The 23,450-nt window shown below is 34.2% G+C and overlaps 1 protein-coding gene across 1 annotated transcript; it reads left to right on the top strand.

Annotated features, from left to right (window-relative positions):
- The first annotated feature begins 14,120 nt into the window (after positions 1-14,120).
- LOC132740085 (uncharacterized) lies at positions 14,121-23,351 on the top strand. The gene is made up of 4 exons (XM_060727946.1): positions 14,121-14,257; positions 15,483-16,028; positions 17,178-17,281; positions 23,170-23,351. The coding sequence occupies exons 1-4, from the start codon at positions 14,121-14,123 to the stop codon at positions 23,349-23,351; spliced, it is 969 nt and encodes a 322-aa protein (XP_060583929.1).
- The last annotated feature ends 99 nt before the right edge of the window (positions 23,352-23,450 follow it).

Genomic DNA, 23,450 nt, shown 5'->3' on the forward strand with positions numbered 1-23,450 from the left:
ACAGCATTGCAACGCCTTTCAACCAAATCGGGACAAGAATAAGTATTTGTAATATTTTCAGCTTTTACATATATTTCTGTTTGAAAACCCACTGCTTATCTATGTAAGAAATTGAAATTTCAAGAATGTTTGGTTTTTTACCTCAGTGGAGTTCCTTTTAATCCCCTTCTTTTGCCTTTGCGTTCTTTTTATACATCTTTGTTGTAGTACAGTCCCTGGTGACCTTTTGTGGACTGTACTATTGTTATGATGATTATATTGTAATATATTCTCTCATTCATATTTCATTGCTGTTTTTACATTCTATTTATTGCTGACACAATATTATGCTTTGTTAATGCTGAGAAATAAAATTTTGTTACAATGCATTGTTTGAATTATTTTTTATTTTCAATACAGCGACTTCTGGTAATGCCGTAAAAAGCATCGGATACGGTATGAACCCATTTTCAACAGTTTTTGCATACCTAATTACGCACATTTTTAGTCACTCGAAATGACGTCATTATTTAAAAATACCAATCTAGCGGTGCACATGCTCAGTGGCGTTCTCAAACCCTAAACTCAAACTTTTCTAGCCTGATGAGAAACAAGTTATAGTTATATTTGCCAAGTTTTACATATTTTGCTTTTGTAAAAATGATTGTTTATAATTCATATTGAAACATCAAAGAATAACATGCAGATAATATCTTAGTCAAGTTATGAGCGTATTGACGTTTATATCAGGAGAAAGATAAGCATCAAGGAATAAAGTTAGAATGAAAATCATGTAATCATTGATTGAGATGAAATTGAAAGAATTACGGTGATAAAGTACTCTGAAAACATTAAAATCTAATAATAAATAAAAGCATACATACACAAGAGTATTAGATACTTAGGAAAGGTAACTCTGAGGACGTAAACGACTGTAGAATATACCTGGTTATCTACCAATGATATAAATATTTTACTAGTATCTGATAATAAATTAAATGAACCACGTCATGGCAAAACCAACATAGTTGGTTTGTGACCAGCATGGATCCAGACCAGCCTGCGCCTCTGCGCAGTCTGATCAGGATCCATGCTGTTCACTTACCAACTATATAACAAGTAGAGAAACTGATAGCGAACAGCATGGATCCTGATCAGACTGCGCGGATGCGCAGGCTGGTCTGGATCCATGCTGGTCGCAAATGCACTATGTTGGTTCTGTCGTGACGCGGCTCAAATATTTCTTACATATTTTACATACATAACTTCACTCGTGTCAGACAAAAGATAACAAAATGAGAGGATACATAAAGCTATGATTCATCCATGATTGTTGATTTTATAAAAATATACTATGCTCATCCTTGAGTAGAATAGTTGTATCACAGACATGTATTGAAATCCATGAAATTCTTACTGAATATATACAAAAAATGAATTAATTTAAAAGATCCTGTCTGTTGTAAATTAAGTTGTTACCACACTTTAGTAATATAACTATGTCTATAGTTATACTTTTAAAACAATTTTTAAACATCGAAGAATATGTAAAATATGTACTGCAAATACTTGTCGACATTATATGTAATCATTTAAATATATGCATTCATTTCTTATTGAAAAAATTGACTTAGACTTTATAGAAAATGAATTTCTAATTATCTACCTTTATTAACATGAAATGTAAATTTGGTAATATCTTTACAAATAATGCTTTTTTGAACTTACAATATTGATAAATCTTCATTTGAGCATTATATTTATGATATAAAACCATGAAATATTGAGTCACAGAAATGTATTCAATGAAAATAAATTTAAATGCGATTGGTCATTAAAAATAACATATTAATGTATATGATGAATTATGACTTTACTTCAGTTGACAAAAATTATCCTTTGCAAATATTCACTTCTGGTATAATTAATTTGACAAAATATTCAATCAAAATTCAAAATAAAATTCAAATGAGATTCCATCATAAAAATTTCTAAAACATGAATGTGTTTAGTATGTAAAGTGTCAATATATTCGTGTTGATGAAAATTTACCACAATTTTAAAGTGACCTAGAGCTATTTTTAGTAACAGATTGATAAGGAGAAATTGGGATATAGGTAGAGTTTGACTAATCAAAGAGTAATAGATTCGACTCTGTGAACACTATAGATAAAATCTCATATCCCAATACGTTTGGCCCTAATGAGGATTCAGGGTTGAATATAGCGTATGCATGTGTAGAAATACGTAAATAAACGTATATAAAGCGTTATATAAGTATTAACAACCTTATTGAATGATAAAAAACGCTAAAACGTGCCGTGATTTAGCGCAAGAAACACATTGGCAGTAACAAAAGTTATCATAAGAACTCCAGGACGTATTGTGAGTTATCACAAGAACTCCGGGACATTTGAAAAATCGGGTATAAATGTGTTAGTCGGGGCTTTATGTGTGCAATTTTGCATTATAATTAGGTACTTATGTATGATAAAGACTTGAAATAAACTGGCAAATACTTGCGAAATGGCAAATAATTTTAAAACTTTACTCAAAACTGCCAGATTTTAAGCAAGAGGCGATGAAAAATGGACTATGAATTAGTTGTTGACACATAATGCAATATGTAAGGCAAGCTTAATCATTAAAGATGAATTTAGCACCTAAAACTCACTTTTTAAAGATGAAAATTACCATCTTCGACAAGTGTTTTTGCAGTATATACAATAGTTTTCTGACGACCTCCGTGACAGTTATCACAAGAACTCCTTGACAAGTTATCATAAGAACACCATCCCTCGTGTAACACTTCCTCCCCCGTGATTACAAAAGAAAAGAAAAACAAAATATAGGTGAACTTTCACATGGAAATGAATATCCTAAGAAAATAGAGAGAAATAAAGAATCCCTAAAGAACGCCAAAAACGACAAAATTGAAAATGTTGCAGGCTCGGTTTGATTGAGCCTGTTCATGGTCGGCAATGGAAAGTGCAGAATTACCGTCCACGCCCCCTAGCACCGGCTACGTAAAGACCTGGAACTAGCAGTACTATAAAAGGAAGATATAATAACATCCACAACGTATGTATGTGTGTGGTATGTGTGTTAATAAAGGCTATTATATCTGATAATTAAACACCTGAAAATAAAACGAATAAAAATGAAAAAAAAAAGGTTCACATCCAAGAAAGCTAATCTTTCCGTACGTCGTACACGTGTCGTACTATCAATTAAACAAAAAGAAGTGCTCAAGGCGATACCGAGGCTTTAAATGTGTTGTCTTGTTATTTATACTGAAACCCAAATCGCAATGAAATATCTTTTTGATATACACAGCACAATGAACGGTGCTTTAAGCCTCATGTTTTGTAATTAAGACTTGTTAATGATAGGCGAATCTATTATTTTTTATTATTATTAAAACCTTTATTGCTTTACTTTCGTAATATGAAACGGTTGATTCGGGAACAATAGGGACAAAACATCTGCCAGTGTATCGAAAGATTTCACTAGAGTTTAAAGCCCCATACATTCTCGGTTACTGTATAGTTTCATAACATAAAGAAGTAAATTATACAACAATAACAAACAGTTGAAGTATACAGATTATTAAAAAAAAGCACACACAAAGAAAAAACACACACACACAACAAACCCCACTCTAATGTATGTGTTTTGGATGCATTTAAAAATATTGCGTTGAAATATATTACCAGCAAGAATTTCTGGAGTCTCGCCGCCGTAATGCATCACATAGCGTTATTAACGCTTCGTAAACATTTGAGGCACGCAGTGAAAGACTGTTCTCGCCGAAGGCTTTTGGAATGTGAGTTTACGAATATAAGCACAATTTTTATTTTATTGTAACTAATTCTATTATTCAGTCAAAAAATCTTCTTAGAATGAATGTGTCTTTAATATTAGTTCCTTCTTATATATTAACACTTATTGTTTTGTTTTCTTCATGTACATAAGTCATGCCTATTTAATGCTAATTTCGAGTAACGAGATTTTTATTATTTTTTTCGTATCAAGACAATATTATTAAGACTATTTATGATACGCGAATGTTTTTACATATATAAAAATGCCATTTCACAGTCCAAATTGCTTTTCTTTCTATAAACAAATTAATTGAATCGAAAAGACAATATAAGTACTAAGCAGCTGGTTCTTTTTTCTTTGATCGAAATAGAAAAACAAACAACATTGTGGTGTTTTATATTAATTAAGGTCAATTAATAGCCTCCATGAAAAGCAATTTTGTAAACTAGCAAATACCCGGAGACAAGGAAATGAGTTCAGGTACACGTGACATTTTGCTCATTTTTTCATTGTCAAGTTGAGCTGAATTGATATATTTCACTAGAGAGACTGCTATAACGATGTTTGCCTAACAGTTGATAGTGGAAATTGTTCATGGTAAAAGAAGTCCGAAATCCGCCCGAAATATATATAAGAAGACTGCCCCACTATTTTTATAAATTGAACGTCGATGCATATTTATAGAAATTACCTTGGGCCACGTTCGTGCGATGTAAATTACACGGGGAGGAAGTGTTACACGAGGGATGGAGTTCTGTTGATAACTTGTCAAGGAGTTCTTGTGATAACTGTCAAGGAGTTCGTCGGTAAAACTATTGTATATTCTGCAAAAACACTTGTCAAAACTGGTAATTTCCGTCTTTAAAAAGTGAGTTTTAGGTGCTAAATTAATCTTTAATGATTAAGCTTGCCTTCCATATTGTATTATGTGTCAAAAACTAATTCATAGTCCATTTGTCACCGCCCGAATATGAAAAAAACCTTGTTAACGCTCTAGTGGTCACTTTTTTTACTCAATTGTCACCAAACTTGGTCAGAATGTTTGTCTAGGTAATTGCTCAGAAAAGTGCGAACATGGCTCATCTCGGATGAAAAATTAGATCACAGGAGCTTAAAATAGAAAAATCTTGTAAACACACTAGAGGCTACTGTTTTGATCCAAATATCCCGGAAATTGGTCTGAAAATTTGTTTTGATGATTTCTAAGTCAAGTTTGAATATGGTTTACCTGTGGTCAAAAACTAGGTCACACTGCTCAAATAAAGAAAATCCTTGTTAACACTCTAGTGGTCACATTTTTGACTCACCTGACATGAAACTTGGTCAGAATGCTTGTCTAGGTAATTGCTCGGATGAGTTTGATGGTTCAGGTTAGCGATCTAGGGCCATCTTGGCCCATTTGTTCATAAACAGAAGTAATGCACAAAGGATACAAATATATAGTGAAAGCTTAATGTTATTTCATTAAGATGTTATTTAAAAAAAATCATATATCCTTGTGTGTTTTGGGTTTCAATTGTAATTGAACAACGAACAGACAATAGACGTTGTGAGCGTGATTGACGATCTTCGGCACTAACAAACGACATTAGTTTACCGATTTATACCATTTTTCGCCCGAAAACCGTCTAAAATCAGGTTGATTTCCCGTAAAATTTACAGGGAAGAACTGAATATAAAAATAATTTCAATTTGTCATTTTAAAATCACAAACTGAAATCTGGGAATCTCATGCTAAAATTAAATGTAAAGGATAATCCTTGGCATTATAAAATAAAAAGCAAAGGATAGTTCTAAAATAAAATGTGCAGGCTTTCTATCTAAATAGCTAAATATATATTAATGTTCTGTTAAACCATACTTCCTCCTTCAAAAAGATTTTAATACATAAACAGAATCCCTAAAGGAAGCCCAACACGGCAAAATTGAAAATGTTGCAGCCTCGGTTTGGTTGAGCTCGGTTGAAATGGCATTAACGTGTCACAATGAACATGATGAAGGTTCCATTAAAACCGCCGTATGAACAAATCTGCGGATGTTTCTAAATTCAAAATTTCACCGTTGCATGTTTAAATGTTAATTCTCCTTACGCTGTTGCTAGGGATGTAGACGGTAACTTGCAATTTCCATTACCGTCCATGAACAGGCTAATTCAAACGAAACTGCAACATTTTATTTTTAGTTTTGTCAATTTGCGTTCATTGAACGCCGCCTTTCCTTGTTGATCTTGTTTTTCATATTTTGGAATTCTTATGGTATTCCGTATTTCTGTATTTTAAAGCATTAGGCGTGTACTATAATTAGCATTCTTATGTCAGTCAAACGATACAGGGCGTGGTATTATGCCAAAATCTACGTCCGTGTGAAGTATGTTTTTTTAAAACGACACCCATGAAGCTGAAAATGATCAAACTCCCACACACTGTCTAGGACAATACATTAACATCATTATTGATGTTTTTCTTTAAGCTTGTATATAAATAGAGCAGCAATTCGTGACTATCTTCATTCCGAAGAAATATATCTATTATACTATTACAATATTGGCGATTTATTGTAAGAGATGGGGAAAATTTTACTTCAATTTACACTCATTGTAGTTTCTTGTTTGGGTTTGATTCAAGGATCTACGAAGAAAGGGCTAGCTGTGGCTCCGCGAACGTTTCTCTGTGACGATTTCCAAGCATTCACCAATTTTGCATGGTGGTAAGTTTAATTTTTTTTGTAATTGGAATTTTCTTTTTAAATATTCCAATGAAATAAAGTATGGGTATCATTTACAAGTAAAGAATATTGATGACTGATAAGTTCGTTGAATTGGTGAGAGTTGAATACATCTTAAGTCGTTGCTAGGGGTGTGAGAGACATTGCACTTTCCATAATATTTAAAATAAATAAATAAATAAATAAATAAATAAATAAATAAATAAATAAATAAATAAATGACAAGGTACAAGTTAAACATGTATGTATTGTTTAACAAAGTAATTGATTATGCACATGCCCCACCAAATTATTAACTTAACCAATAACATATTATAAGGTAATCTGATATTTTTGACATTATCATTATCACAACCAGCTCCTACAATCCTGTTTTGACAAAATTTCCCAAATTTGTATAAGTATGGCACGGAATGAATATATATGTACATCAAAAATGAATTTTAATGGAAACGATTATTTTGTTATATATTCTTTATTCAAAACTGCAAAGGAGATATCTCAGAAATGGCATATGTGCCAGTGTTACTCCACAAAACTAATAGTCTTTTTATATTTATCGCTTTTTCTGTATTCAAACAATACTTGATATCTAAATACAAGAGCGATCAGTAATCACATGTGTCGCCTCATGATGGCCAATTTCATGTTGGGACAAATTTTGTGACAGACGGACAGACAGACGGACAGTGCACAACTAGACTTGGTACTGATCATTCCTGTAAAGTTTGGATAAAATTGCACCAGTATTTTATGAGGAATAGTCTGGACAAGCTTTTGCGTATCTGGCAACACACAGAAAAAAACACCTTTTTGTCAAAGGGCCATAACTCGGCCAAAAATCATTCAACCGGAAAACCCGTGCAATATGCGCTACAGATCAATCCTGTAAAGTTTCATTGAAATTGCATTAGTTGTATAAGAGAAGTAGTCCGGACAAACTTTAAAAATAAAAATTATTAAAGGGCCATAACTCTGACAAAAAATCTTTGAACCGTAAAATGCTGACAATATGCACAACTAGACTTGGTACTGATCATTCCTGTAAAGTTTGGATGAAATTGCACCAGTAGTTTATGAGGAGTAGTCCGGACAAGTTTTGTGACGGACGGACAGACGGACAGACATACAGACAGACAGACGACGGAGAAGTGATCCCTATATGTCGCCACTACTCCGTAGAGGCGACACAAAAAACTAGCTGAATATGAAAATTACAGCGTCCCTTTAAAGCCATCGAGACAAAGATATAACTCGAAACAAAGAAAACATGAAATAACGATGGTGAGAAGTTAGTAACGAAAACCTGATGGTTCGATGGATGATAAAAAAAGTCGGAAGTACGCTGGTTAAAAGTCGAAATGACAAAACTTCGATCATCATTTCGTCATCTCGAATTTTCCCAATCGTGCTTTTCACTTTCATTTTATTACATATTCGACTTTTCACCATCCTAAATTCGACTTTTTATCATCGTTGTTTCATATTTTCAACATCCTACCTTCCAGTTTTTACTATCGTAGAGGCTAGTTGTGCCTTCATACGAACTAAATGACAACGCAAAATGTACTTACATTACGCTTACATCATGATCCACAAGATAAAGAAAAAACGGAATCAACCAAAACAAAAAAATTAAAAATGTTGCAGGTTCGGTGTAATTGGGCCTATTCATGGATTTCACTTGAAATAGGGAAAATAAGAATTCCTAAAGAAAGCGCAACACAGCAAAATTGAAAATGTTGCAGGCTCGGTTTAATTAAGCCTGTCCATGGACGATACTTGTAAGTGCAAATTACCGTCCACGCCCCCTAGCACCGGCTTAAACAGAATTCAACATTAAACATTTAAAAACGAAAATGGTGAAATGTTGAATTTAGAAACATCCGTTTTCATACGGCGGTTATTATGGAACCTACAATGTGACATTCCGTGTCATTCCATGAAAAGCGGCGTATTACAGTTTCCCAGGTAAAAGAAAGCGTTTGCAACAATGGGCAGAGCTAAATAGAATGGCTATTTGAAAGGAGGATCAGAGGTTATGAAGCTTGCATATCACATATAAGACGTTTAAAGGCAGGCAACATATACTTAGGGTGATTTCACAGTATTCAAGTTGGAATACTTGAACCACCAAAGTTGAAAAAAGTCAAATAGCAGAAACTAATTATCACAAAAACAAGGGGGTTAATCCATGCGCGCGCATCCTTAAAGTTCTGATACCGCGAACACTTCATCGGCCGGTATTTCGAAGAAAAACGAGTGGTGTGAAGAAATCAGAAAAGGTATGAATTTAATTTGTTTTGCAAAGAAGATGTCCTAACTTCTAGTTTTTATATACAAAATGTCTTAAAGTCACTCTTTCCTGTTTTGTCAGTATTTCGCGTTGAATGCGATTTTGATTCTTGATAGTGAAACACAGGTAAAAGTTCGTTGAACATGAACGCATTCCAAAGAAATAATTGCTGCAAGCGTTTTTAGCTCAAGTTACAAATATATGCTATTTTCTTGTGCAATTTAATTTACCATGTTTTTGCCAATGGAGGTGTCTGTAAAAATTGCATTATACCTGAATGCTTTGCCACACTTTCCACATTTATGACGTTTTCTTTTCTCGTGCTTATCTTGGTGATCACTAAGATCTCTATAATTAGAGAAGCCCAAGCCACATTCATCACATTTGAATTCCTTTGTTTGTCTCTTATTTTGTTCATGGCGTTGTAAATCATGAGATGTCTTGAACGATTTGCCGCATTTACATTCTTACTTGCGTTCAGACGAATGGTTTTGTAATGGTACTCCGAAAAAGCCACTTGACTACAAATATCACATTTGTAGGGGCCTTCTTGCCGATGTCATGCCTCATGCTGTCTGAGAGAAGATTTACTGGCAAAGAATTCACCACAAAATCGACACACATTCATTTTCTGAAATAAGATATAAATTTGAATGTAAGAAGCAATTTATTTTAAAATGTAGAGTATAAAACATTATCAAGATAGACAATTATTCACCAGGTTTTTAAATAAATACCTAAACAAATTGCATAAATAAATGTTAATTCTAAACATTTTCTAGGATGTAGATTTTAAATAATTCTTCAAATGGGACATGCAATCCGCTTTATCATTTTATAAACCTTAGACTGCTTCGGATAAATGTACTTTCTATCATTTGCATAGTTATGTGTACGCAGTATCTGGATTTTTTAAGTGTACGCAATATCTTAATCTCTGTTTTCTGTAAATAGTGCGTTTTGAATACTTTTTTAGTACAAATGAATTGGAACGAAGGTTGAAAATATATTTTTGAAAAGGATTCTACAACATTATAACTTCCAGCCGTTTAAAACGGCCAGTTTAATCGATATTTGCTCATTTTCTGTAACATTTCAACGCCGGATGTACGCACTATCCCGAATCAAAATCGCATTCAACGCGAAATACTGACAAAACAGGAAAGAGTGACTTGAAGACATTTTGTATATAAAAACTAGAAGTTAGGGCATCTACTTTGCAAAACAAAATTAAATTCATACCTTTTCTTTACACCACTCGTTTATCTTCGAAATACCGGCCGATGATGTGTTCGCGGTATCAGAACTTGAAGGATGCGCGCGCATGGATAAACCCCTTGAAAAAATATGTACACACAACACTTATGTTGCGCTGAACAAATTTCAAGGATCGAAAATATAACATCTTTTATTACATATACGTGGCGACATTTACGGCCTCCGCACTGCACAAATAACACTGATAGATAAATAAAATAGGGAACAAAGCCTCATCAATCAAAATATACTCCCATCTTAATCAAAAATGACCTTGATTTACTAGTATTAGAATCATAGCCTTTTGTTTTTAAAATATAAAAATTAGTGATCATATGTCTCGCCTTATGATAGCCAACTGCATGTTGCAGCTACTGTGTAGCAGGTGACACAAAAGTCATTAACAGGGCAAAACGCTTTTTTATTCAAGGGTCATAGCTTGGGCAAACAATCATTCAGCCGTAAAATTCAAGTCATAGGGGCATGCACTTAAGCTACCTTTCAATCCTGTAAAGTTTCTTTGAAATTGCATTAGTGGTATAAAAGCAGTAGTCCGGACAAACTTTAAAAATAGGAAATATTAAAGGACCATAACTCCGATAATAATCATTCAACCAAAAAATTCCAACGATAGGCATAACTAGACTTGGGACTGATAATTTTTCTGAAGTTTGGATGTAATTGCACCAGTAAAGTTTGAGAAGTAGTCCGGACAAGTTTTGTGACGGACTGACAGACAGACGAATAGAGCGCTGTCGGGTTTATTAGGACATCTAAGGCATATTTGTTACTGTGATTTTAAAAATGCTTGTTTCAGTAAAAGTATTAAGTATATAGGATAAACTATGTAAGACTATCTTTTATATTGGGCCACTGACATATGCATATGCAAAACAAACACGTTATGCCTCGTTAAAAAGAACACTATGAAGAGGCAGTTTTGGGACGTGTCGGGTATTTATGGACACCAAGACGGGCATTTTGGGACAATATATTTTTATTATAAAAACAGAACAAAACACTAGAATACTAAATTTAATTTTGCAAAATTCATTTTTTTATTGCAATGTATTTAATTTATTTAAAGACTTGGAGTCTAATAAAAGAAATTCACTATGTTTCATAAAGAGTGTATAAGGTCAAATGGTTCAACTGTAGTTTCATATAGAGTATATGATGTCAAATGGTTTAACCGTAAATCAATTTATCTGTGTTCATTTCGATTTCTATAATAGTTCATTCAAATTTGCATAACTTAAAAAAACTGTAAACAATGGGCTGTCGACCAACAAATCTTACATCTAACAATAGTCGCATTCAAAGTCCAAATCAGCTATTTCACCTTCGGTCCACAGACGCTTGGGGGTCAGATCCTGCCCCCAACGAGATACGCCCCTGTAAACACTCTATCAAAAATATTTTATATTTAAACACGAATGGGACATCTGCTACAACAATACAACTGGTTTTCAAACAATTTTTACATATCAGAAAAAATATTACCTTTTACCATATTTTGATAAGAGTGTTTACAGGGGCGTATCACGGGGGGGGGGGGGAAGATCTGACCTCAAGCGTCTGGGCTTTGGTCATGGAAAACAGATTTATGGTTTTTACACACAACCTATGTCGCCAACGACCACAGGAGTGGCACATAATCCAGTCATCGGTTTTATTATCGTAAGGAATGTCGAAAGCGTAGCATGCCTGTTTAATGCTAGTATCCATGTCTGCCAAATCATCGTCATCGCAATATACTGATACATCTGAATCTGACGAGTCAGATTTCCTTTGGCGTTTCTGCTTTTCACGCTCTTGTCTCTCAATCTGTTTAATCCTCTTTTTTTCTGCCATTTCTTTAAGCATTTGTTCTCGTCAAGTCTTTTTTCCTGCTCTTTCATTTTCTTTCCTTTGTTTTTCTTCTACTTTTCGTTTGTCTAGTTTGTTCTCTTTCTATCTTTTCATTTTATTTCATTTCAATTTCGTCTTCCTTCTCTTTTACAAATCATGTAATTTTTGTCAGATATTGCTTTTGGAAGTATCAACCTTTTTCTTACTGGTTTTCGTGATGATGCTTTAGCGACAGGAAGTTTCAATATTTAATGAACGGCTGGAGATATAGTGGTTTCAGACCTACGGACATTAAGGCAAACGTTTGGATGTGTTTCACCACGAGAAACGTCTGATAGTTTGTCAGGGGGTTATTGCAACAGCAGGTGGAATTGTCGATATAAAAGGCATATTACTTGTAGCATTTGTTGCCTGAGCAAGTGCTGGTGTTTCTTCCGCGTAACAAACTCACCAACATTACTGATCTGATAATCATTAACAGCTTGCTTCCATGTTCCCTTTAATGCACTTAACAGTGCAATATCACAGGGCTGCATTAAAAGAATGCCGTGTTCTAGCAAACAATACAAAATAATATCATTTTCTCAGCAAAATTTTGCTGCCTTAAGTGTAGCATGAGTTGAATGACCATCATCAAACAATACAATTGGTAGTCTTATACTGTTTTCTTCGAGCGCCGGAGCAAACACATCTTTAAACCAAACAAAACAAGTCAGAATCCATCCAACCTGTGTCTGTACGCCCTCGGGAAACTTATCAAGGGGGTTATATGTAAATTTCTGTCCTGCATATACAACAAGAGGCCACAGATATAAACCAGCAGCATTCAGCATTCATACTGACCAACACAGTAATTTATGTTTTGTCGGATGACGTGAAATTACATATGTTAGGAACACCTCTTGGGGCTAATACTTTGTCGCTTTTAGGACATAAAGGAAAGCCGTATTCGCCTGCATTAAACCATCTTGTGGGATCTTTCAATAAAAGAGGGTGGTTCACCTCTTCAGACATAAATTAAAAAAATTCAGAAATTGTTGTGGTGATCTAGCAGACAGTTCAGGGTGTCTCTTTAAAAACAGTCTTTCCCGGGTCCACAGTTTACAAATGGGCATACTCTCCCATCCTGCTTAATTATGAATTGTACAGTGTCTAAAATATCTGCTCTCGTTCTACCAAAACCCATTTTGGCCATTTTAATCGCAAAGTCTGCTATCATATCCTTCTCTGCTTTCGTCAACACTGTTCCAAGGCCACTGTGAGAGCCGATATCAGATTTACCATTTACTTTATTGGACAGTGTAGTTTGAGGTATGCCATATACTTTTACTGCCTTTGCTCCTGGTCATACTAACAGCATGACTTAAAGTTTCATTAGAATAATTCCGATACTGCTTAGTCTATAACTTGCGACTCATTTTGAAATATAAAAAAATAGAAGCACTTCACAGTATATCTACTATTATTTAAAATGTGTGGCAGCTGTAAAAAGTTGCCCCGTACTTTACTTCAGTGTTGTTATATTTTTCTGGTCCTTCGGGATCATTGGTGCCGGTACTATTAAATGTTGATAATTGAGTACCGCTCAAGCCAGTGCTAGGGGGCGTGAGGGATGTTGCATTTATGCATTATTCCTCATGTACAGACTCAATCAAACCGAGTCTGAAATTCTTATGTATTTTTTAGGGATCACTTTGTTTCCAGATTTTCATTCTGAAATAAAAAAAATGAAAGCACTTCGTAGTATATCTGCTATTATTTAAAATGTTTTACCTTTACTAAACATAACTTAACCGAGTAAATAATACGTTTTCTCTACTAAGTTACAAACTATACTTTTTAATAATTATATCAGTGTCCCAAAACACCTGACATCTATAAAATGTTGTCGGGAGAACTAGAACCACATTATATAATGAATCAAGTTGTCAAAACATCTTACAGACGCTCACACGTTGATCAAGAGATTTTTGTACCCTAAAATGTAAGTTTGCTTGTACAAAAAAATATCACATCAGATTTTTTTATATTAAATAGTTACTATAATTTCTTAAGGTTATCATAAAATAGTGTCGTGATCCTCGAACATTTCACAAACACTTACTTGAACGTGCAGACGCTGAGTAGACGCTTGCAGGAAACGGACGACTTGATTGCCATTTTAAAGTGAAGAACTAAATCGAATAAGATGTGTAAGCGTTATAATGTGATGTGGTCCAAAATAGCAGATGGTTTACATATACCCGACATCGCTCTATACAGATGGACAGACGGACAGACAGACATACGACGGAGAAGTGTCAATATATACGTCGCCAATACTTTGTAAAGGGGATACTAAAATTATTCTTAGGCAAATGAATGACAAAAATATATATAATTGATCTTATTTACTCAATTTATGTTTAAATGACATTTTAAAAGTCTGTAAAACTACTACATGTATATATAATTTTTTGGGGGGCTTTAAACGTAATTATGTCTTTATAACTATGTTGAACGAATTTAAAACGCTGACATACTTACCGAATAATTTTAAAACAAGTCGTGTTACTAGAAAAAACTCAGGGTATTACAATTACATATGTTGTGGATACTATAAGATTAAAATAAGTCTTATTCATTCATTCGACGGGTTCTTAAACGTTTTCATAGTTCTCTATAACAATTATTGTGAAATTAAAATGCTTTAACTTGACCCACGTGGGTCATCCCAATGTAAGACAGGTCGCATGTTTTAAATGACGTCAATCTCACACGCTCTCTTCTTAGGCTACCGTTATGAATGAAGTAGTAAATTTATACGCTACTTTAAGAAAAAAGTGTTAAATGAAGATATCAGTTTTCATCAGTTTTTCCAAAACAATATTATTTTGTAATATGCAAGTAAAAGAATCAAACACCTGTTGTTGTCACAGACAGGAAAGTGTAGTTCTCGGGTAACTGTTAGGCGGAAACTCGACAGAGCCCGGTTACCGCGATAAACAGTTACCCTCGAACTAGATATTCCGGTATGTACCGACAGGCGGTGTAAGATACGGTTAATTAGACGGATATTTGTATCATAGTTTGGGGACCTTTCTGTTGAAAATGTGTCAGAGTTAAATCGTATACATATACATGCACAGTGCGTTAACTGGAGTGCAGGTATTAGTTACCCGCACTCCAGAGCATGCCCATTGATTGGCTCATTTTTGCTGGGGTTTACTTATTGTGACGGAAGAGAAAGGGAAAGCGACAGAAATATCATATTCAGATGCTCGTTCATTGGTTACTTTTTCCCGGGGTTTCATATTGTGACAACAGGGAACGTGTTTTTATGTTTGACTATGATACAAAAGAGAAAGAACATCAAAACACTCGGCAATCTGATTAATACTCGGGGGCTACGCCCCCTCGTACAAATCAGATAGCCTCGTGTTTCGATGCTCTTTCTAATGCTTGTGACATGTGCACTTTGTCGAATATTATATAAAATTGTCATACCATAATAATTAACTAAACAATGAAAAACTGTAAGAAAATAAAATACGGTTCTGTTGTATTGAAGGTATGACTGGGGTGCTAATTTGGACTTTATTAAGAAGCAAAGTGGATGTCCAAATATAGATGAAAATGTTGACAAACACGTGCCAATGGTATGGGGCTATGGAAGCTATTTTTCACAGTACTATCTCAATAATGAAGCGGCCTTTCTCATGGCATTCAACGAACCAAATCACAAGACCCAATCAAATATTGATCCGGTACAAGCAGCGAGTGTTTGGGGAGAGGTAGAAGCACTGGCAAACGGGAGGCCAATAGTAAGTCCTTCTCCGGCAAGGTGCGATGGTCCTAATTGCTTATGTAGCACGGAGGAATGGTTTGATGCGTTCTTCGCGAATTGTAGCGGCTGTCGTGTGGACTACCTAGCTACGCATATGTACAGCTGTAACCCTTATGAAACTATGGAATTCCTGGAGAATCTGTACAACAAATACGGGCTTAAAATATGGTTAACGGAGTTTGCGTGCCCTTATACTTGGAATGACGCGGTGCAGCGTGCATATATGGAGGCAGTTCTACCAATGCTTGAAAGTGCAGCTTACATTTACAAGTAAACTATAACCATTTTTAGATATATTTCATATTGTAAATGCGAATTTTGGTTTGTTATACAGTCGAACTTCGTTCGCTCGAACTCGGAGGGCCTGTGCAAATTTGTTCGAGAGATCGGTAGTTCGAGCAAACTTTAAGAACTTAAGAATACGTTCAGTCTCAAAGTAAAATTGTAGCTTGCTCAAATGATATTTTACAGTCTTTCTACATATTTTTGTTGAATCAATTAATTACAATTTTGTTGTTGTTTCTAAATTCATAAGATGTCCTATTATGGTATGGGTTTACTCTTCTTTGTTACAAAAAAGAAAACAAACACTTGACTGTATAAATGTTGCTAACCAAGTAAAAAAATGATATATTGTAACAGTTTTCAAAATGTACTCATTTGCAATATAGATAATCTAGCTTTTGCTCTATTTTATTTTTTGGCAATTGGTATATTTAAAATGTAATCATTTTTTTGTATGAAAGTTATTTTTTTTTAGATTTTTCTACGGGACATAGAAAATAGACACAATCCTGCATGTACGACTCTTCTTACTTCAGTCCTGTAACATCTAACGAGCTCTGAAACGTTTATTATTCAACAAATGTTTACGAAAGACCGGTGGGGGGGTGGGGTTGGCGGACATAATACATATCAATTTCACATATTCACAATATCAACTTTATTAAGTTTATGAAGTTGAAATCGTGAATTCTTAAGTTTATATCATGAATTCGTAAAAATAAAATTGTGAATTTGAAATTGTGAATCCACGAATCTGAAATCGTGAATTTATGAAGTTGAAATGTTGACATTGTGATCTTATGATGTTGAAATCATGGATACGTGAAGTTGAAATTGTGAATTTATGAAGTTTATTTCGTGAATTCATGAAGCTGAAATCATGAATTCATGAATTCCGTGTGTTAAAAGTGTAAATTTATGAAGTTAACATTGTAAATTCACACAGATATAAACGGGAATTTTTTTTGTTGTTGAAATGTCCCCACTAGTCTTTCGTACTTTTTTTCTGATGAATATTGAGCCTTCACACCGTGGGCGAAAAGTTAACATTGTATCAAACAAACATCATTTTCCGTTTGATATTCAAGAAGATCTTATATTCGTTAGTAATGTTCGATTTCTTTTTGTTTCTAGATATTCCTGGTTTGTGTCACGTGTTACTTTCGAGACGAGGACTGATTTTATTGACATGTCGGCTAGTTTGCTCGAGCCATACTCTTCCCAGCTAACATGGCTTTGTAAGGCCACATGTGTCACAAATCACATTCGTCACAATTGTGAAGAATGAGATCACATTCGTCACAAATTTTGTGATGCATGTGATCCAATGTTTTAGACAATCACATTCGTCACGAGTTTAAAATCACAAATGTCACAAATTTGAGATAAATATTGTTTTCTTCAATGCTTTTCACTGAGTCACAAACGTCACAAATTTTTAGGACTGAAATCAATTATTGGAACTAAAACTACAGACATTTTTATCCCCTCCCCCGCTGATGAAATCGGGAGTGATGGGACTGTTTTAGCGTGTTCGTCCGCCTGTCAGTCCAGATTTAGTTTCCGCACTATCCGGCCATTGATTAGTTATTATACACTGTATATGGAATCATTTCGTTTCCACGCTATTTTTCAGCAACTTCTGGATGGATATCGATGCTGCAACTTTGTAGGAACCTTCATTCACAAACCAGTTGCACATATAACCAGCATATCTCCATTTCTTTTTAAAAACAGACTTATTGCCCCTTGTTGTTGTTGTTATTTATAAAACACTGTATATAGAACTATTGCTTTTCTGCGCTCTAGGAATTTCAACGAAATTTAGTTTAATATAAAGAGGAGATGCGCATCTCGAAAAATCTCGACGGGACACTAAAGGATTTGGTCCGACTTGAGGGTACGGTCGCTTATATGGGCTTTCCGGCGGCGACTTTAGATAAACACATAAACAAACAAACAAGATGTGCATATCATCATCATCATCATCATCAGTATTTCCCGTTTGGCCGTTTAATACAGAGTTATGATCCATAATTTATTATCATTTATTGTTCATAGAAAAGCATTAATTCAACCCTATTCTTCAACAAATCTGCTGAATAATTTAAACAAAACTATGTGGGTACATCTAATACCAAGCGGAGATGTGTATATTGACGGCACTTACCCGAAGTTAAGACCCCTGGTTGCTTAATATTCAGTCAGATAACTTAAGTATTTCATGTCTTCAAATGTTAAATATATCTAATTTTAATTGTGTGGGAACCTTCAATACAAAAAGGGCATGTGCATTATCGCCGTGACCTTGAGTGATATGGGCCCTGATAATTTATGCTTTAACCGACTATTTCCCCGGAGTCTTTATTCGAAATGTATCCTGCAATTGTTTAATTTTCAATCAGTATATGATGCTGTCGGCGGTAAACATTAATTCAGCGAATTTGCTTGCAAGATATTTGAATGACCTCGTGTAATTATAGCTTCGCAAGACCAATCATATTCTACAAGAAATGTTAAGTTTTCTTTAAGTTTATTTATTCAACTTCCTTCATGATTCTCATTTAACCCTTTCCTTTATAGATATTACTGGTAAAATAACTATATGAACCGCGCCATATTGAACCCTAGATGAGCCGTCAGTACTAAAGAACTCTGATATAATATAGGAATAACGCATGTTTCTTTTTTCGTGTTAAAATATCTGTAGAAACCCAAGGGATTAGTTGGTACCCGACCCAACGTATCCCGAGGGTTTCAGCAGTTGTTATGACACGGAACAATCATTCGTTAACGCTATTCTAGCATAAAGCATGCATAAATCTAACACAATCCATACACAATCAAGCAACATCACTGATTTTCCTCGGATTGCACGGGAACGTCAGCGTTGTATGTGACCGTGACGTCATTTCCGTTTTAGTTAAGCAGCGTCCGGGCCACAATGTATTGACGCTGTGCCACGGAAAACGTATATCAAAAAGGTGTTTTAACAGCGCATGAGCGCTAGAATCTCCTTGTTAAAAGACCTTTTTGGTCCTGTTAAAACACCCCGAAATCATGGTTATAACGGCAGTTTTATGCTAGAATATCTCGTTGAATAAAATAATAAAATGCTCGGCAGAGCCTCGCAATTTATTATTTTATCAAACTCGTTTAATAAATTCAATATGAAAAGACACTCATGTAATATCCTATATTTATTTGATGCTAACTAATGAAATACTGTTCTATCAATGAAATATATTCATATTATATCAGTCACAGTGTGGTGATATAGATTTGGGTGATATAAGCCACGCCCACTCTGCGTACGTATTTATAAGTCTGGATTCCCTAAACATGCATTAAAAATAACTGTTTAATTTCATTCTAAATGACATATTTCTCGATTCAAATGTCCGTAATTTTGTAAGATTGTTGACAATGAGACCGCAAAAAGAAATATAAATAAATAAGGATTATTTTGCTTGCAGCGTTAACGTTTGCCGTCATATTGTTTACGCGCGCGTAGTCTCCGCGCTTCAGTAGTAAACGGTCTAAAAGCACTTTTCAAAAGGCACATAAAATAAAAAGAAAATGTGTTTGCTTTTCGTGAATATGAACTATATCTCACATCGAAGTGAGAAAATGTTCATATTTTCACTCGCGCTACGCGCTCGTGATACATATTTCATTTTTTTTCTCACTTCTCAGTGAAATATATTTCATATTCACTCAAAACAAACAAATATCCTCTATAAAATTCACTAAACACCGTCGTTTGAAACTATCTAATCATAAAAGGCGAAAAAAGCTAAGACGCGTCGAAACGATAAAGCGGCCCCGCCACAAAGACACGATCTGTTTAAACGAATTAACTATATTATTATTACTAGTGGAATAGATATGGAAAGTTCCATAGAGCGTCTGCAAGCAATTGGCACAGACTTGCAAAATCGTCTCAGGAAAGAAGGTTCCTAGATGTCAAAATGTCATACTCTTTAATTGAACCAAGATTCCTGAAAGTCTGCGGAAGTCAAAAGTCTGTCAGACCAAAAAAGGTTCATTGATGTCAAAAGGTCCTAATCTCTAATTAGATATCCTGAAAGTCAACGGGGGTCTCAGCTACTTCCCAAACAATCATATATGGTCTCATTGGTGTAAATATGGTCATAATTTGTACTGAAACTAAGATTAAGTCTGTGAGATTCCTTTAGACTGTCGCTGTATGGTGGGAAGAAATTTGAGGGTTCACAGAGGTAAAAGATCACTTCCAGTTGAAGTCTGATACTATGCCGTGCATTGTCACCAAAATTTTTTGAAGGTTTCGAGAACGTAAGACGACTTGATAGCAATACCATTACGACAATGCGACAGTTCTATGAAGACAATACAATGCCGACGATACGATATTGCAACAAGTTAGTACGATGGCGATAATGCAATGGTGGTGAAAAGATATTGGTATCGTGATGTCGACATCACAATATCGATTTATTGCATTGTCGCCCTTGTACTATCGCACTGATATAACCACGATTGTCCTTATGATATTCCGTGTATCACATATTGAAAAATAAACTTGTGACATTTGTGATTCGCCTGTTTAAAAATTCTCAATTTTGCTTGTGACGTTTGTGATTGGCATTTTTACCCGATTTTGGTCAATCACATTCGTCACAAAAGTCATTTGTGACGAATGTGATCACATTCGTCACAAATTCATAAAAACTTGTGACGAATGTGATTTGTGACACATGTGGCCTAACATGGCTTGGTGAATATTACAACTCCTTTGTATGGCAGGAATGAAACAGGAACCGGAATGTATCAATATCCACTTATCGTGTTACCTTTTCGTTTGACATCACGCAAATCAGATTATAAATTAAAAAAAAAAATATATATATATATATCTAACCAAGATGTTCTTTGTCTTAATACCACTTCAACAATGATATCATCGGTAAGAAAATACCTTTTTCTTTAACAAATATAAAAAATAGCATTTTAGAGATATCACAAATACACACAAAGAATGATAACATTTCAGCTTCAATATAGAATGATAATTAGTATAACATCTATATTGATTAAAAGTTAAAATTTAAATAAGTAAATTTGAAAAAACTAAACATAATTAATTAACATTTTGAAAGACAACAAGTGTTTGAGAAGAAATTAAGACTAAAGAAGCAACGTTTGTATTTTTTCAGAGCACGATAAAATATATCTACCCGTGTTTCTTGTAGTACATGTAGTACAGTAACTAGTCTGAACTTATTCAGGCATAATAAGTAATTATAAATTATTTGTTTTATGCTTTTCATTGGATTACTGATTTATCCGTGAAAATTATATTTGATAATTTTACAGTGAAAATTATCAAAATATAATTTCACACTTTTCAATGACGAAACTACTGTTTTAAGATTTTCCCCATGTGGTACCTCAATTTTATTTTTGCTGACCAGTAACTCTGAAAATGTCAGGCTGTTTAAAGAAAAGCAAAGCAAAAATTGATAAATAACTTAAATGTCAAAAGTAATAAAAAGAAAAAAACTTACTTCTATTCATTCAAATTCCAATCACAAAAATCCTTCTCTAATTTTTTTTTTTGGTGTCATTTTTACAGTCTGAAAAATACATTCCTTCCACATGCAACTGCTCTTGATGACATTTGAGTATATTAAAGTATCATACGAGCAATAACTGCCGTATGCTTTATGAACAATTGAAAAGCAATGACAGCCATCAGCTCGAAGAATAAGTAAACAACCCAGCGTTCCTGAGCCAGCCTTTGAAGTTTTCCATTTTCCTAACTGCTTTTTGAATGTTTTCACATCTGTCAACACTTATTTTTTGTATGTTAAAATCCTCAAATAAGTTTTCTTTCTTTTAAAAAGGTGTATGACTAACTAATCCAAATGATAGCTCTCTGAATCAAACACAATTATTTTCTCCCGTGAAATACACAATTTTAAAAAATGGCTGCCGCTTACATTAGCCAGGTCTAATATAAATTCGGAGTAAGTAACAGAACTATGGAAGGATGGTTGGACTTTTTCTCTTACAAGAATTGTTTGTTTTTATTATTAAAACAAACGATCATTCATTTTTTTTAATGAAATGAATAATATCACCGTCATTTTACGTTGATTGTCGAACTTATTTTGTCAGCACAAAACTTATTGTATTTCATGAGAAATTCCGACTAAATGGGGCTCACAATGGGGAAAACAGATTAAAATATTAACGTTAATATTATGGAAATTTCGTTTTAACTTGTTTTAAAGCATAAAATAAAAAGAAAATTTGTTTGTTTGTTGTGTAAGATATATTTTTTTCATCTCGTGAACTTTAAAAACAGTATTCTCACTCGTGGCTACGCCACTCGTGAAAATACTGTTTTTTAAGCCCACTCGATGAAATAAATTTCATCTTACACACTAACAAACAAATATCCTCAAACAAATATCCTCTATATATATTTGTGAGTTCACCTTACGTTTGGCAACAAAGCAAGAAGAAATTTTACAGTTGATTGGAATGTACTAGGAATATACAAAATTCTTTTAAAATTGAGAAATATTGTGCATTTCACATACATATGTTTAAGCGATCTCCAAAAGCATTTACATATTTAATGGGATTTTTCACACTTACACTAGTACAATAAGCATATGATAATAGAAAATATTTACTGAAAATTAAATTGAAAATTGAGGGTTTTGCGTGGAAGTAAGCCTACAACTGTTATAATTAGGTCATAATTAACAATAAAATGACCTTTCTTAAATATTACAGTGAACATTAACAACTTATTAGTTCAGACCCCCATCACATGCGACACAAATGACGAAAAAACAATCATGCCCTGTTATGTCAAAAACTTCCATGGCGTTATCTTGCATTAACTTTTATACTTCCTATTCACGAATTCATTTGAATATTGAACAATTAAAGTACAATATCATACAAACAGTAGGCACGCCACAGTCGGGACTCGAACGCAACGACAGCTGTGGCGTAGCTGATAACATACTGGACCGCGTATGTAGAGACCCGATGGCCGGGTCCCGGCTGCGACGTGTCGATTTTAGTGTATGTTTTTTGTATATGCATATGTGCATTTCCTTAATAGCAGTTAGGAGATTTATACAGTATACAGTGGAAAAACGGAGTAAACTTCCTATTATGACAAAAAAGTACAAGTTAAGATATATGGGTTGTCACGTGGTTGTAAACGTAGACTTGGCATACGTTGAATTACACAGTCCTGCCAGACATGGTCCAGTGAAGTTACTTATACTTGCTATAACATAAAATATGACCAAATACTTGCTATAACATAAAATATGACCAAATACTTGCAATAACATAAAATATGACCTGATACTTACAATAACTTAAAATATGACCTAA

The sequence above is a fragment of the Ruditapes philippinarum genome, unplaced genomic scaffold (assembly GCF_026571515.1).
Source record: "Ruditapes philippinarum isolate M1 unplaced genomic scaffold, ASM2657151v2 ctg3579_1_1_1_1, whole genome shotgun sequence".
Lineage (NCBI taxonomy): Eukaryota > Metazoa > Mollusca > Bivalvia > Venerida > Veneridae > Ruditapes > Ruditapes philippinarum.

Excerpts from the sequence above, each read along its gene's own strand:
- LOC132740085 (XM_060727946.1), top strand. The coding sequence starts at position 14,121 with ATGTGTAAGCGTTATAATGTGATGTGGTCCAAAATAGCAGATGGTTTA. Across the intron at positions 14,258-15,482 it reads ATATACGTCGCCAATACTTT|GTATGACTGGGGTGCTAATT; the intron begins GTAAAGGGGATA and ends GTTGTATTGAAG. Across the intron at positions 17,282-23,169 it reads TTCCCAGCTAACATGGCTTT|CAGTTAGGAGATTTATACAG; the intron begins GTAAGGCCACAT and ends TTTCCTTAATAG.